Source organism: Aptenodytes forsteri, unplaced genomic scaffold (genome assembly GCF_000699145.1).
Source record: "Aptenodytes forsteri isolate BGI_AS27 unplaced genomic scaffold, ASM69914v1 Scaffold155, whole genome shotgun sequence".
NCBI lineage: Eukaryota > Metazoa > Chordata > Aves > Sphenisciformes > Spheniscidae > Aptenodytes > Aptenodytes forsteri.
Window position 1 is genome coordinate 5,337,238 of NW_008794446.1, and position 17,531 is coordinate 5,354,768.

At 36.3% G+C, this 17,531-nt stretch overlaps 1 protein-coding gene across 3 annotated transcripts in view; it reads right to left on the reverse strand.

The window, feature by feature from the left end:
* Positions 1-15,438, reverse strand: part of PDS5B (PDS5 cohesin associated factor B) — a 102,916-nt gene extending 87,478 nt beyond the window's left edge. For 2 of the 3 annotated variants that reach the window (XM_009290204.2, XM_009290200.2), the window contains exons 1-5: positions 15,312-15,427; positions 11,049-11,252; positions 6,508-6,594; positions 6,313-6,410; positions 5,037-5,163 (exon numbers count right to left, since the gene is read on the reverse strand). In XM_009290204.2, coding sequence (XP_009288479.1) covers positions 5,037-5,163; positions 6,313-6,410; positions 6,508-6,594; positions 11,049-11,252; positions 15,312-15,419 — 624 coding nt within the window. In that variant the 5' untranslated portion in view covers positions 15,420-15,427. Of the gene's footprint in view, positions 1-5,036; positions 5,164-6,312; positions 6,411-6,507; positions 6,595-11,048; positions 11,253-15,311 lie in introns of all 3 variants that reach the window. The other variant, XM_009290202.2, reaches the window with a different exon arrangement.
* Between the last annotated feature and the right edge of the window lie 2,093 nt (positions 15,439-17,531).

The following is a 17,531-nucleotide window of genomic DNA, read 5'->3' on the forward strand; positions in this document are numbered from 1 at the left end:
CCAAGCAGATCCCTGAAGAGGCCAAAGTCTGCTCTCCTGAAGTCCAGGGTACTGAGCTTGCTGTGCGTCCTCCTTGGTACCCTAAGGATCTTTAACTCCACCATTTCGTGGTCACTGCAGCCCAGGCTGCCCTTGAGCTTCACATTCCCCACCAGCCCCTCCTTGCTGGTGAGAACAAGGTCCAGCATAGCACCTCTCCTCATTGGCTCCTCTACCGCTTGGAGAAGGAAGTGATCATCGACGCATTCCAGGAACCTCCTGGATTGCTTATGCCCTGCCGTGTTGTCCCTCCAACAGACACCAGGGTGGTTGAAGTCCCCCATGAGGACCAGGGCTTGTGAGCATGAGGCTGCTCCTATCTGTCTATAGAGGACTTCATCTGCTCGGTCTTCCTGGACAGGTGGCCTGTAGCAGACCCCCACCATAATGTCAGCTGTCCCTGCCTTCCCTTTAATTCTGACCCATAGACTTATACAATGCTGCAGACAGACCTTTCCCCCAGAAAAACTCCAGCTTTCTTTCAGAAAAGAATGTTAATAAACAGAGAACAATTTTATTTTTATGCCTAGAACGCCTACAGCACTAATATTTGAAGACAGACCATCTTCATCAACCATAAGTGCTCCTCTTTGTCTCAATTCTTACCACGAGTTTTGTGTATATATTGCTAGCATTTCAAGCTTTTTACACTCCTGGAAGACATTAAGAGTTTTTCCAACCCATTTTTTCATACCTATTCTTCTCTAGAATGTTTGACAAACTTCTACTGCAGACAGAAGAAGCAGTGGCAACCTCTCTGACAGCATGGCACAGACATTTTTGTGTATATATAGACAACGCTCTCCAGGACAGTTTGCCACAGAGCCAAGAATCAGTTGTAGTGGTACAATGCGGTTAGCAGTGATGGAAATGCACACCCACTGATTTTTTTCAGTTACTTTTTCCAGTCACCTGCACATCCCTTATTTTTTCTTCAAAAAGGATGACTAGCTAGCATCAATCCAGGCCTTGATTTTATAACTTTACGAGTAAAATCAAGTGTTAAATCTGTATCATCTAGAGCAAATATTCTTAAAAAACCATACATTTTAACATATTGTTTTCTCGGAATTTGAAAAGGGTCTTCAATTTTATTCTTATTATCAATGGCATAGCAGCAGAATTTGTATCCAAGAGCACTTGACAAAACAGTTTTAACAGATTCTCTAGTTCTGCTGGGGGAGGGAAACAGGTTTTTAAGGATGGCTGACAAAGAAAAAGCTCAGCTGAAGTGTTGCCAAGATAGATAACACTAATTACTAAGCAAGTACCTAGTAGAGACAGTTAGAAATCTAATTGTCAATATCACTTTTTTTGAAGAGATAAGCATGTAAAGCATGTGGGATGAGCAATGCGGGATTCCCTGTAGTACTCCTGAGGCTAAAAATGGAACACTCTGGCAAACACTCAAGGAAATGAAGTACAATTTGCCTTCTAACACACTGCACAAACACAAAATTGTTTACAGGTGCTGCCATAAAGGCTTTATAATCTAAAAAGACAATTAAAAGGGAAAGGAAAACTACTAATTTTTCTTGCCTTTTCATATTGACTGCCTCTCCCTTGCTTCTGGTCTTTTCTGAGTTTCGTTCACTATTTATTTATTTCATTCCCTCTTAATATAATCCTATCAAAAGAATTTCAGTGGTTTTCATAGAAAAGAAGAAAGGAGAAACCACAAAAGGAAAAAAAAAAAATAATTAAACATCAAAGAAATTAAGAGTTGAGCTCATGGTCGGACAAGTTAAGGTTACTGTTTTGTTGAATTATCTGATACCTACTGTACTACTCAAGCAAGCCTGTGCATACCCTAACGCACCTGTTTTGTGATATTAGCATCAGCCACTTTCATTCAGGTTTACATCAATATGGCTTTTATTCTGGCCAAGTGAGATGGATGACAAACTCAAGTAAGCTAGAGCAGCTTAGACTATTTCAGTGACTACTAATTGTGGTAGACAGACATTTGATAATGCGTCATGTCCCCAGTATATGCTCCTTATGCCTGAGTTTTTGCAGTCATCCTGCTAGTTAAGAGTTGAGCTCATGGTTGGACAAGTTAAGGTTACTGTTTTGTTGAATTATCTGATACCTGCTGTACTACTCAAGCAAGCCTGTGCATACCCTAACGCACCTGTTTTGTGATATTAGCATCAGCCACTTTCATTCAGGTTTACATCAATATGGCTTTTATTCTGGCCAAGTGAGATGGATGACAAACTCAAGTAAGCTAGAGCAGCTTAGACTATTTCAGTGACTACTAATTGTGGTAGACAGACATTTGATAATGCGTCATGTCCCCAGTATATGCTCCTTATGCCTGAGTTTTTGCAGTCATCCTGCTAGCACCATTGCTCATTAGACTTACTACTCAGGACTACGGACCATATCTGGCATTTCTCTTAGGAAAAATATTGATCTTGATTTTAAGAGGTAACAGCACTGAATCAACCTTTGGTAAGTTGTTCAACTAGTTACTACAACTGAAAAATACTCATATAATTTTCACATCGATCTGTCTAATGTTGAATTTCAGCCATTGGACCCAGATGCTAAGGTCCATAACATCCAGGTTCTAAAACTAAAGGAGCTGTTTGAACCTTCTGTTCCCAATACACACTTACACGCTGCTCCTTTGATAAATTATACAGATTAAGCTCCTCAAGTCTTCAACCTAGTGTTACCCAATACAACTGTTTGTACACCAAAAGTCATACTGGCTCTATCACTATTTTCCAGAATACAGTCATTCAATTCACAAGGGCACTCCACATTCCCTCACATGCACAACCTTCGCTGTGGTTGTACTGAAAATTCACCACTTGCCTGTGTCACTTGCTACAAACATAGCTGACATATCTACAACAATCTCTCAATCTGATCATTTTCAAATCTGAGCTAGTAACAAATCTATGCTCCTTCTACTCCATCAAAAACATTCTTTTGGTCCCCAGGGAATCTGGCTAGATAAGGATTCCCTAGTCACCATTACATCAGCACTTGCCATTATGCCATTTTTGGTGGCCAGTCTGATTTTTCAATTTCTCTTTCCCACAGCCTGTAAAGCTTAACAGTTAGGTCAGCCAAGACATAGTTGCTCTTTACAGTGGACCTTATCCTTAACCCCCTTGTAATTTTGTGCTCACCAGCCACAAGTGGAAAAATTCTCACAATGAATTCATTACACTTTTCCAACATGACATTAGTAGCCACAGAAAGTTGTTAGATCATTGGAGCTTACATAGTTTTTAAACAAACACTGTATGAAGATATTGAGATGAAACAGAAAAATATTAGAAGCTTCTTTCCACTAGTATGAAAAAGGTTAAAAAAAAAAATTAAAAAGAGGTAAAAGTACTCAGAATATGGTCTAAAGTTATGAAACTATTTCAGTTAGAAAGCAAGCTATAAACTAGCATTCTACCCAAAGAGCCAGTTTGATTAAAACAGAAGCAGAAGAAATGCAAAACCCAAAATACCTCATCAAAATGTTAAGTCAATAACTTTAAATCCACAATAAAACAGAACTGTTTCAATGCTATAGCCAATCTGACAGGATGCAAATTCTTCAACTCGAAATCAGTTTATTAAACATGAATCATAAAAACAACACAGTCAAATCAAGTCAAACACAGGTGACACAACAAACAACAGATGCATAACAACTAAGAAAATACAAACTAAAGTATTTTGCATAGTCTTGCTTTTGTTTCTTGTATTCCAAGGCTTTACTTCGTAAACCTAAGTTTTAGCCACACAAATTTCAGTCTGGTCCTGGCACAAAAATACTAGACTCCTTGAAGGACACAGCTAAAACATTTCCAGTGGGGGAAAAAAAAAAAAGACTGATCTATACTAAGCATTTAGTCTTTCACTGTCAATAGAAAAATAATTTACGTGCTGTTTATTTACTGAAATTGATGGCTTGTGGTAAGGCACACTATGTTGCACTACTTGCTATATTCTTCAGAGAGCACCTTATGAAAAGTCTACTCAGTTTCTTCAGGTATGCCACCTTTTTTTTGGGGGGGAGGGACATGGGGGGGGGTGGTTTTTTTTGTTTTGTTTTTTTAAACAAAGGGCATTCTGAAGCTGCAAAAATCTCTCAGTTAATACCCACTTAACCTTACTATAGTTTCTAAAAAGTGTAAGTAAATTTAGCCTTTTCCTGAACACATTTAAAAAAAAAAAAGCTGTCAGGTGAGAGCCAGAACTGTCCAAAATCCAGCTAAGTACACATTTCCTAGATAATTTCCCACTTTTTTTTTTTCATACACAACTTAAGTCGTGTTCTACACTGTAGCCCAAGAGATTCAAGTAGGACCCAGTTAGTTTTCTGAACAAAGAAGTTAGACTTCCTTGCTTTTTAAACATTTAAGTGTCACAACACTCATGTCATCTGCAGGACACCTTTTTTTTTTTTTTGACAAAACATTATTCATTAAGGAAAGACAGCCATCACCTGGGCTCTTCAGGCACCACTATTTCTGAACAGTTAGTTCTATGGCTGCATCAAAAACATACCAATGTGCTTTCAATAATACCAAGTCAGCATTTCTGAAATACAACAGAGCCAACTACAAATCAGCAGTCATAACTTTTTCCCCTCCCACTTAGGGCAGCACATTAGTTTGAACTGTTGATACAGCATTACACTAATTAAACACTTTCCAAAGGATATATCTATCTTTTATATTAAGTTCTACTGGTATGGGCCATAAAAAAAAAAAAAAACAACATGTGTATAAATTCAAATGACATTAAAGCTTTTAGATTACTATGACCACTGATACTTTGGTTTATGGCAAATGAATCAAAGCAATGAAATGCTACTGAATTTTCTGGCTATGAAAAATGATTTGTTTGCTAAAAAAAAATTCCAAGTAATAGGAACACATTTGCTACAGCTATTTTCTCAATGAAATCTAAGTATCTGAATACATACATGCAACAAATCACGACTACAAAAAAAAAATTAAGCCACTATTAAGTCTTACCTTATGTGCTGGCACTAGATTAACTAACACTGTATCCAAAAGTTCCTGCGACACAGTATCTCCTTCACAAATGATAGAGCTCATTAGATCAACCATGTGCATGTGTACTTTTTGGTTATGACCGTTGCTGAAATTAAAAACAAGAATTCTTAGTGTACTATTCATATAAAGTACAACTTCCATTCAGAGTACTCCCTACGGTGATGCCAAACAACAAGGAATATAATATTCAAATCACAAGTTTTCTTAGAAGTCAAAACACTAAGTTTCTCGGCCGCATATATCACTTTTCAACATGTTCTTGAATCTCATGCCCTCTTCATTTACTACTGTAGTAAAAGAGCAAGAGGACTGTATCTGTCCCTACCATGAAAAAGACAGTATATTAGAACATCCCGCCCCTCTACTCTATGCTGGTGAGGCTTCATCTGGAGTGCTGTGTCCAGTTCTGGGCTTCCCAGCACAAGAGAGACATGGACTTCCTGGAGTCAGTCCAGCAAAGGGCCACAAAGATGATTAAGGGACTGGAGCAGCTCTCATACAAGGCAAGGCTGAGTGCGCTGACTTTTATTTATTTATTTATTTTTAGCCTCGAGAAGAGATGGCTTAGGGAGGAACTTATCATTATGTTTAATACCCGATGTTGGGAGTAAAGAAGACAGAGCCAGACTCTTCTCAATGGTGTCCAGTGACAGGACAAGAGGCGATGCGCACAAGGTGAAATACAGGACATACCATTTAAACATAAGAAAGAGAAACTTTTTAAATGTAAGGGAGCACTAGAACAGGTTGCCCAGAGAGGCCACGGAGTCTCCATCCTTGGAGATGCTCAAAACCCAACTGGCTACAATCCTAGGCAATCTGCTCCCGCTGACCCTGATTTGAGCAAGGAGGGCAGACTAGACGTTCCCTAGCAGTACCTTCCAGTGTCCACTATTTTCTGACTCACGTTTTTATAGCAATAATCCTCCAAATTCCTTAGAATTGCATATTGCACCATTCACTTTCAATTTCAAGAACAGAATAAAATAAATGCAGTAAAAGACAATAAAAGTAAATTTCTTGGAAAAAAAAGATGATTTGCAGTGTGTTTTGTTTAATTACAACAGGCAAAACTGACAGCTTGTTATATTTATACTGCTACCTTTAGTTAAACTGAATTACAAAACTAAGCTCGTTAACGCTAAAAGTCACACAACAGACTGAACACCTATGTTAGAAACATCTGACCTCAACCATGCAATAATATATTATAACTGGGGGTGACAATACTTACTTTATTACTGAAAACAGTGTTCTGTACAACTGTGTAAAAATCTCATTGCTGTCTTCTAATTCAAAACATATGTTATAAGACTTGACCCAAGCAATGTTCTATGTTGGACAGGAAAAAATAAAAGGAGTAATTAATACAAGATTAAGTTGAAAAATTATATTTAACAGTTATTATGAAATAAGTTATGAAGCTTACCTCAAGCAAATAAAAATATCGATTAAACTGGGGGCTTTTTGTATCTTCTAAACCCTTAAGTTGCCTTGTTATGAACATAAATATATCCTGAAAAGAAAGAAGTGATAGTTATTTAATCAATTGCAATGAAACTTTCAAAATTAAAATAATTACCTTTTTAAATCACTAGTATTATTCATCACTACAAAAAATATGCAGCAATGACAGACGCACTATTTCACTATCCAAAAGAAGATCTACAAAACATCACAGAGAACGTCGGGGAGTAATTTTAAAACACTTCATGTTTCTTTAAAGGGTTGAGAAAGTAACCTTTTTCTGAGGAAGCAAAAAGTTTTTCTTTTCCAAAGAAAAAACACTCAATAAACAGAGCTACAACTGGCTGACATGCTGCACAAGTCAAAAGATCATTCAGGACAATGAATTTTACATTTTTACTTTATACTGCAATAGGTTTCGACAGGAGAAGGGGAACAAAGCAGCATGCAACTGCAGCTTTCCTAAGAGCATTATAATAGGTTCACACTGTAGTATTTGTGCATTTCTCAATCATCATGCTACTGACACAGATCACATCTCTTGCAAAAAACAATAAACCAAGTTTCTCCTGCTTCTTTTATCAACTTTCAGCACCAGAAGACTTCTTCAGAAAAGTCTCACACAGAATAAATTCAAGCAGGTTATAAGGAACAGTCAATTATGAACAGAACGGAAACACACAGGAAGGTGTCTTTTTAAAATGCTTTTTACATTCAGATAATTAACAGCTAGAAATTCATAACTACTCTATTAAATCAAAAGATTCAGAAGTACATATCACTAGAGACAGTGTTCACAACTTCAACTGTATCTATAATTTTTTATGTAACAATCTAGGTATAAATCAAATAAATTCCAAAAAAAAATACAAAGTTGCCATAATAAATACAAGAAAGCCTTACAGTTAACCCTGAAAAAACTATCCTAGAAATAGTCTAGAAAGCTTTTCTATAACATTTTCAAAGGACCATTTCTCCTCTCTCCCCAAGAATGATAAGATGAACAAAAGATGAGAATGAGGTTCCTTCTTTCTAAGGCTACAACCACAAAATCCAGCCTTAATCACTAAGCTGAGCACTTACTATGGTTCTAGATAAAAACAAGAATTAGATTACACATGACATCATCATCTCTTGGCAAAAAAGCACAGCAAGCACATTGTTCAGATATACAGCTACATTAATATCTGAATTTGGATCAAGATTGTGCCTTTGAAGTTTTAAGTAAGGATGATCAGAAGAATCACTGTTTGGTTCACACTTCAGATCAGTTACAGAGCACACAAACTAGACTCTTTAGTTCAAATTAAACCAGAAGACACAGTTCAAAGGATGCACCTAATGGACTCCAACCACTAAAGAGCATTCAGTCCACAGACAAAAGTCAGCCTGAAGAATTCCTCCTTAAAAACTAGCGCCTAAGCTACTAGCAGGCCATCCATCATCTGAAAAACTGGTACATCAGAAGGTGCTGTGAAGTTTAGAAGACATACAGAGTCTCAGTGAAGGATAAGATTCAATTAAAGAAGAAAGTGAGCAACTGAGAAAATGACCAATGCCAAATATAAAAGCTATTTCATCTTAGAATTCATGCCCTACGTATAATTACTCTGTTAAACTTGTACAGATGAACCTCAATCAGTGCAAAAAATGGGCTGTGTTCATTTAACAAAGTATCTTTATTTTTTATCCTGCAGCTCAGTATGAACACTTACTTACTGAACATGATTCAAAGACCCTATTGAGACGAAAACTAGTTTTCCGGATTTTTATAGAGTACACATAACTATTGTATATGAATACATATATTAATGAATAGCGTACATGTACAATATGTCTAGCATCTGAATGCTTCACAAATAATAATGGCATCATTTGAAAGAGTAATAATTTACTCCTATTTATTTTTTCCTATTCCTGTATTAAAGGAAGCAAGACAGACTAAACTCAAAAGCACTCACTAATTTTTAATATCTCGTGTAATACAACCCAAAACTTTTCTCTTTTGTGAGCATACAGAATATACCATTTGAACATGCATTTATAAATGCAAAACACAAGATAAAATAAACTTTGGCTGCAGCTAAGAAATTGCAACATTTTCACAAATTGGACAATATGGTTTTACATCAGACTCCATAAAGCAAGTCTACATTAGAACTCAGACTTTAAAAAACAAAAGTGCTTATACTTCAACTTCAGGAAGATCACCGAATGTTTTTTGTGGATTGTTGTCTTGATACCACTGAAGCCATTATATGGTTAATTAAGCATCAGAGCCATGGCTTTCACCACAGAACATGTTCAGATAGTTGAAATTCTACTATCATATACACACCTAAACACCTCCATTTCAGCCAAGTCAGGCAGACAGCCCATTTGTCCAAGTGGTTTTCTTTGACACATATCAGTGATTAGAACATCTTCCCCTCAGAAAATTAGATTTGGGCTCTAGGCTTTCCCCAGACTGAGGGGAACTTAAGTTAGAAGCTTCCAGATCCCAGAAGAGCAATCCTGCCTCAGTTCTGCTTTTAGCCTGTTCGTGGCATTTTCCATCCCTGTTGTCAGAGCACTTTCAACACTCAGTGAGGAATATAAGACTTATACTAAGGATACACGTAAGACAGGGAAACCTCAAATTCTGATCCTTTCTCTCAGTATCTCACTTGCACAATGCGTAACTTAGAGAGTTCCAAACATTCTGAAGCAAGGGCAAAAACTTAAGATTTAAGTTTTCCCCTCTCAAGAAATCATCCTTTTCAAGCACTTCCCTTTGCCATCTTAATCTTTGGTGCTAAACATACTAGAAGAGACTCAAAGCTGCAGTATGGATATGATATTAAATACTGGGTGAAAATAGTGCCAAGATATAACCCAAGAGGAAGCATTCTTCCTCTTACCTCTTTGTCATAAAGTGGAGGGAACTCTTCAACATTTGTATCGGAGCTTGTCCTGCAACCACAAAAGCTGTGTTCAGCGGAAACGGGTTTGCAAAAACCTATTGCCCTAGGCAAAGGTCTCTATTGTTTGTCCTTTCTTTAGTTCTCAAAATGTGTTTAGAAATCTGCATCAAGAAACTGAATTCTGAAATCTGCACCGATTACAGAACTGAATGCTGACAGTGGAAGTTCCTAGCCTGTTCAGAGCTCTGTCCAAGTAGTAGTAGTATGCTTACACTGCAAGTATGAGATCAGTAATGTAAACCTTCCAGTTCTATATACTAAAAAATTTGAAACTTAGTAGCATTTTATAGATCAAATTCTCTAAGGAGGATTATTATAATTTGCTAGCCCAGCTCAGAAAAACAGGAAAAAACCGCTAAGCCTAACAAGCAAAGGAAAACATATACTCAAAACTGAAGTAGAAATCAGCATGCCTCAAAACCAGACTTAAATATAGCACAGTAGAGAAAGCTAATGTTTGTCTCCAGTTGAAGATGGTGTAATCAATAATTAGATTGTGTGTAATCAGAGGTGCAACAATTCAGAATTAAGAAAACACAGCTAACAGAAATCCCTAGGTATCTCTCCAGTACGTGTGGTAACAAAGGATGTACTACAGTTGAAACTGCACTGTTTGCCCTACTTACGAAGCACTTCTGGTGCAACCACTAGATCAGAAATTGAGTGATTTCTTCCACTGTAATAGATATAACTTCCACCACAACCATGTTTTTACCTTACTGTGGAAAAAACAAACAAAACCCAAAACAAAAAAAAGCCTACACACACTTTTAAATCAGGGAGACAAAAAAAGCAGAGTTTTCAGTGTTATTTTCCCCTGCAAGATTTTCTGTAAGACTCGGTTCATCACTCTAGATTCAGACTGTGTAAGGGAAGTAGTTTGATTTTGTGAGTTGGAAAGAAACTTAGATTTCTATTTAAAAAAAAGTAAAACACATGAAACAATTTAAAATTTAATTTTTCTGAAACAAATGGGGCAGATCTGTACTGCCTTTTCAAACCTGGTATTTCTCTATCAACCATCTCCATCTAGTGGGATCAGTGATGTTTGTAATTGCAAAATTTTCCAATTCACATCAGAAGTAATTATCCTCTGTACAAAAATACTTTTTCTTTGTTTTGATAGAGCCTTTATCTATAAAAATACAGTAATCATCTCTTGGCAGCTTAATTGGAAACAGCAGGGGTATTTTCCCAATTGAAGGAATTCGGTATCTTGCAAGACATTACCATAAAAGCTACAGACATATCAATAATTCTAAAGTAACAGACCACTATCTGCAGATCCCAATGAGAGTTCAATAAAATATTTTCAATATAAATCCAAAACTCTACAAGTTATTGAAAGATGTACTATATATCATTTTATCTGATGAACATTTGACCTGACCAAACACCCCTATCCCAGAATCAAATGAAAACCTTGGAATGCTTAGTCTGAACCAGAAATAAAGGGAGAGGAAAAAAAAAAGTTATAATCAATTATATCAATCATTCAGTTTAAAAACCTGGTGTGGAAAAAGAGATTAATTCAATTTACCTTTAGTTTATCCGGTGAAGTGTACGGAGCTTCAGGGGCATAAATTCTGAAAATATCAGCAAGACAACATGCTACCAACAAACGTACATCTTTATCAGGATGTTTGAGGAAAAAATCTGAAGCAAGATGTAAAGCAAGATTTAGGTAGAGCTCTTTTTCTTCTTCAGAGTCCTGGTCCATATCCATGAAAGTTTTCACAACCATCTAAAAAGAGGCACAGACATCAGTACATAAAAATCAAGTACTCTGTGTAACAGGGTCCTTACTGAAAGTTCTTTTTCTGGTTTTGTGCAACTTCTATCAGAAGCATTATTAGCAATGCAGTAGTACTTATTTGAGTAACCAGTGTCTTATTTTTCAGGGTACAGGAAGGACCTAGTCAAGTCCTCTATCAATTGTTCCAACACACAGTCTCAGCAGAGTTACTGGAAGCCTAGCTGTAGTTATTTCACATATCTTTTTGAGAAACCATATAATCAAGTTGGCCAATTCAAAAAAATACAACAGCATTCACTGTTACAACCATTCACTGAAAAATCTAGAAAACGGCAAAACTTTATTCAAAATATTTATTTCTCCCTAAAGTATTTAGGGTTACAACTTACTTTCCCTCTATTCTCTTTCAATTTCAGGTTTTTCTCTACTCCTCCTCCTCCGAGAACAAGTTTATCCCCTGTGCTGCCCAGAAGCAGAGCACACACTTTCAGCAGAAGCATATATAAACCCAATACAGCCCAGCAGCATGCACGTTGTCCAACAGGACTAAAATGCCCATTAGTATTATTAGGATCCAGTATACTAAAGTTATGGAAGAAAAAGAAAAAAAAGTCTGGGACACCAAGTATTTAACACCCCAAATAGAACAAAAGCAAAAAAAGCCATAATTAGTAACTACTAGTTAGTGAGAATTCTTACATTTAAAAAACTGTTTGGAGGAGAAAAACCTATTGACAAAAAAAAGTAATTATGCTTTTCACCTATTTCTTATTTGGATCACAGAGGCAGAGTTATTTTAAGGAGTTCAAGTCTCATTAAAATTTAAAAAGTGGTAATAAAGAGTTAATTACACAGTCCTGAGAATTAAAGGCAAAACTCCCATCTATTTCACCACTGCAGGAAGAGAGATTTTTCAAAAATAATGATGTCAGTGAAGTTCCTCAAAAACAAACAAACAAACAAACAAACAAACAACAACAAACTCCCCACACAACTTTAAAGAACGAATAATTAAATCCTGAAAAATCAAATAGCTTTCAAGGTAGTTTAACAAAGACCTTCACCAACTTCGTAAGGATTTAGACTAACAGATTTCAATCCGGCCCTTCCTGAAAATCCAGCTTTCCAGATCAGCAAACATTACAAGATTACAAGGAAATGAATCAGTAATAAAAAGGAGATAAAAAGTGGTAATAAAGAGTTAATTACACAGTCCTGAGAATTAAAGGCAAAACTCCCATCTATTTCACCACTGCAGGAAGAGAGATTTTTCAAAAATAATGATGTCAGTGAAGTTCCTCAAAAACAAACAAACAAACAAACAAACAAACAACAACAAAAAAACCCCCACAACCCTAAAACACTACAAATTATTTTACTTTGCTATAGTTTGTTTTATTTAAAAAAAAAAATCTTTTTCCACAAAATTTAAAATAATTGGTCAGGTAGCAACAAATCCTACTTTAAAAAAAGGAAGGACTTCTGCATAATTAAGATCACAGCAGCTGTAAAGTTTTCAAGCATATTAAGAAATCCTTTACCAAAAGGCACAGATGATTAGTAGCTTATGCAAACATATAAATTCCATTGAGAGAAAAATAAAGTCCTCCCCAGTCAGACACAAGATGAACCATTTGAAGTGCACTGGTGCCCTTACACACTATTAAAGTAATTAAAAAACCAGAATTATTTTCACTTCTATGAAAAGTAGTTAGATTTATATAACTAACAAGGTAATGAATAAATACTCAGGTGTCACAAGAGTTCTTGCGACAAGTATGTTTTTTTGTCTACTTTAGAAATGAACCTTCAGTTTCCTTTCCTTGACAACATGAACCTTCCATACTGGTCAGGACAACAAAATCAGCCATCTTGTCTCCAGAGTAATCTGTCACAGTGTTTAAGGAAAAACAAAGAAAAACAAGCTAGTTCTCATAGCATACCATTCTAGCTTCCTGCAAAGCAATAGCTTAGAGGATTCCCGAGCCTGAAATTGCATCCAGACCACTCTGATTAATACTTCTAGAGCTTCATCTTCCAAATGTGGCCCACATTTCTTAACCCATTCAATTTTTCCTACATCTTTCTACAGTAATAAACTTTGGACTTTAGTTATATAACTTATGGAAAAATACGTTACTAGACTGCTGGTCTAAAATTAATATATTTCATTAGATGATGTCTTGATGTATTGAGAGAAACTGTGGAAAAAATGCTCTTCTCACACTCTTCATCATTTCCAAATGTTTATCACCTTCTTTTTGTCTTCAGTCCTAGTTCATAACCCCAACCATTTAGTTTATCTCCTTTCCAAATCTACTATAACTTGGAGATGGAGTGGATCAGAAATGCGTAAGACTTGTGAGGTAAGTTATATATTAAACATAAATTCACTGTGCATATTTTCCATTTTATTCTCAGATCTCCCAATAATTTGTATTTATATATTGTCATTAAAAAAAAGCAGACTATCTGCTTGTGTAAATTAAAATAAAATCCACAGAAAAGTGCTTCTTCCCTAATACTTTTATGAATTTAGCAGTCAGGGAAATGAAGAGGCTAATAGTTCACTTATTTATCAACTGCTGTTCTGAAGCACCTGAAACTGTGTTTATATGGTAGGTCTATACACTTGTGGTATAGCCTAGATCATCCAATCCTTCATAAGAGAAACACCAGTGTAAATTAAAATAAAATCCACAGAAAAGTGCTTCTTCCCTAATACTTTTATGAATTTAGCAGTCAGGGAAATGAAGAGGCTAATAGTTCACTTATTTATCAACTGCTGTTCTGAAGCACCTGAAACTGTGTTTATATGGTAGGTCTATACACTTGTGGTATAGCCTAGATCATCCAATCCTTCATAAGAGAAACACCATGTGGTTTTCTCCCTGCCTGCGTACGATGAATGCACACCCAGAATAAACAGCTGACTAGAAATACAGGACATCCTGCAAAGTATACATCTCCTGCAAGACAGATCAAGATGACAGAACAAAAGGGACTAGACATTCAAGGCCAAAAATTAAATTAAACTATAGGAGAAAAAGTATCAGTAAGAACTATGTGCATTTGCACAAGCTGAAAAAAATATGCAAGTGCTAACAAATCATTTCTTCTGTTAGGAGTCACTCACACAAAGTTATAAATGTCGTCTTCTACTCAACATCATAGAATGCAGTATACTGACTGAAGTCTATCACCCCAATTCCCAAAGCACCGACAGGTTACTGTGGGGAGCGGAGAAGGAATCCTTGTGTTTCGGGGTTTTATTGGTTTTTTTGTTCATTTACCAATAGTTCAAATTGACTTAAAACTACTTCTTAAGAAAACAAACTCCAAATTAAGCTCTTCCAGCTGTTAGAATACTTAAGGCTCCTTTCCCACATCTGTTCCCTCCTGTTTCACAGGGCAAACCCAAGTTGCAGGCATTCCTTCTGCACAATACTAACAGGCCTGTCTTTTTGTGAGAGTACATGGGTAGATAAAGAACTGTAGTAACATAATTATCTCCCAAATCTCTCCAACCTTCCTGCAGAATTAGGCTAAATAGAGTGGTCAAGAAATTCAGGAAACAAAAATACATAGTATAGTCGAAGACTGCTTTCAATATGATACAGGATAAAACAATGAGAATAAAGTGGGGTTTATAATCAACCCAAAGAGCACAAATGCATAAAAGGAATGTATTCTGACGCATCCATATTATTTCCAGAATTATGACTCTCTTTTCATGTTTTCCAGCATTTTCTTCTCTAAGAGTACTGACTGTAGGAGCTGAAATAAAATTTAACTAGTATTTGCAATTAATATAGCTTATTTCCATTTGTGATTTTTAACTCATTTAAACGTTTTTGGACAAGTCATTTCAAGAAAGTGGTAGAACAGAAGGCACAATAGCCAACAAGTTCCTCCTCCTGAGCACAGAAAAGGTAAAGCCCAAAAGAAAAGAAAAAATAATCCTTTCAGATAGAAAATACAGTAATAGGATCATTGAATGCTGTGTACAAGAAACTTTAATCTGTAAACAGCTACTTGCATACTAACCTTTAGCCTTCTCACCATCTCTTCTTTCGATATTTTATCAGAGATTTCTTTGACTCCTGGAGGATATGTGATTTTTCCATCATTGGCTCTCGTCTTTGAATGAGCCATGATTTCACGATTTTAAATCTGTGGAAAGAAATTAAGAAGTCAATGTTGTTTAGCTAGTTTACCTTATCTGTCCCACTTTTACAAAATCCAAGTAGAAATATACAAACAAAACCCATACAAACAAAGAAAAAACTGGGCAAAAGATTTTGATTGTTTTCAGTAATCTGTATTGTGGCAGACAGCAACAGTTTTGATATTCAAGTAAATTGTCCTATACTACAATAAAACTTTCAAGAAGTATACAACAGAAAAGCTGAAACCCCTCATTCCTGGATGTATTTGATCTTCACACTTAGAGATGCAACAAAGGATCATCTTATCTTATTGTATGAACTGTTACCACCACTTAGTAATAATAAATCCTAGCCAGCTTGGATTTTTAGACTCTCCGAGAACAGACATCTGAACTGTACTTTGTGTTTTCCAAACAATTAAATAGAGCACAGTTTCCCCAAAAGTCTAAATAGCAGTGCTGTTGAAGTGTTACACATCTCTAATTTTAATTTGCCAATACTGCCAGACAAGCAGCAGATAGAGAATGAAGTAGGGACAGGAACAGAGCAGACCGAATGGAAGTCTTTCCTCTATGCCATGAAGCTAAGTTTTTAAGCAAAAGACTGCAGACAAGCAACAGTTATCTTCTTCCTAAATTCCAACTATGAAAACAACTCAGTTACTTGGTTTCTCAGTCCCTTTAAACCGATGCAAATGCAGACTGCCACCTAATCCATCCTAAGCTATGCTAAGTTCCACTGCTGTAGAGAAGAAAGCTGAATTGAAAGCTTTACGTACGTAAAAGCAATTAATACAAAAGACAGTGAAAAACACCTAGACGGCATGTGTTGGGATAATTAGGATTTTAGAAAAAGAGTGTACCAGGGCAGTTACAAGTCAAGAATGTAACAAAAATAAAGGAAATAAAATTTCTTTGCCATTGCCTTGATATTTTTATTTATTTATTTGAAAGTTTGAAACGCTTCCTCACAGTCACCACTTTCCCGAACTGTGAATTCCAAGTCAGGCATTTTCTTCCTACTGACCTCCTATACAAGGATGATCTACATACACTTCGAACTTCTCAGAACTATAACATCAGAAACAAAAATCAACCAGAATCCACAAGGAGAGATGGGCTAGAAGCATGTTCCATAACAGGATGGTGTAACCTGCCATAATTGAGACCTACTGGCCCAAGCCAAGGTCATTCTACACTGAAGGAGAACTGGCACACGAAATATGCTCATCCACCCACCCCCAAAAAATATCCCAACATGTTTTGTATTCTTCAGTCCACATTTCACAATAAACAACCTAAGTTACAGATTTTGCTTGATCTTTACTAATCTTTTACAAAAGAAAAAGTTAACAGTGACATTTAAATAATTTTTGTAAATACATAGAACACAACACATCTTTATTTTAGGAAACGGGGAAAATAGGAGTAGAATGAACATAATCAGACATCATTCAAACAGGCATGATATGCAATGCAGTTCAATAGCTACACAAAAAGCCAACTCAGTTTCTGTCATCTCTGTACCTACATATACACGGCAGTTGAACCAAGTGCTACGTACTTGTGGTTGTAGTAAAAACAGATAATGAGAAAGCTGGGATGGAACAAAACTCATTGAAGTAACTTTCTAATACTCCCAGGAAAATATGATGCCACTTTTATCCCCATTATATTTCTTAATGCACCATCGTCAGGACAGTAAGTCTAGGACTCCTCAAAAACGCACAGAAGATGTAACCAAGTTCATTCTTCTTGCTGTTTGATGTAGATCTTCTATTCTAGCTTTCAGATGGAATGATGTTATATGTCATAGCTAGATTCATTTTAACAGTTCATCACAGCTGAAGGGAGTCTTGCTCCCCTCACAACCCGAGAATGTATAAAAGCATCAGACGCTTTGCTGGACCAACCAAACTCACCAACTCAGAAAAACAAGCCTAATAGCTTTGATGCTTGTCACATGCATTTCAAAAACAAACTCAAGGGAAGGAACAGGAACTAACAGAACTGGGGAACAAAACTCCCCTTTCCAGTGGTGGATAGCGTCAGATCAGATCAACTGCAGTGGAAACTTGATTAGAACACAGTGCTATAGT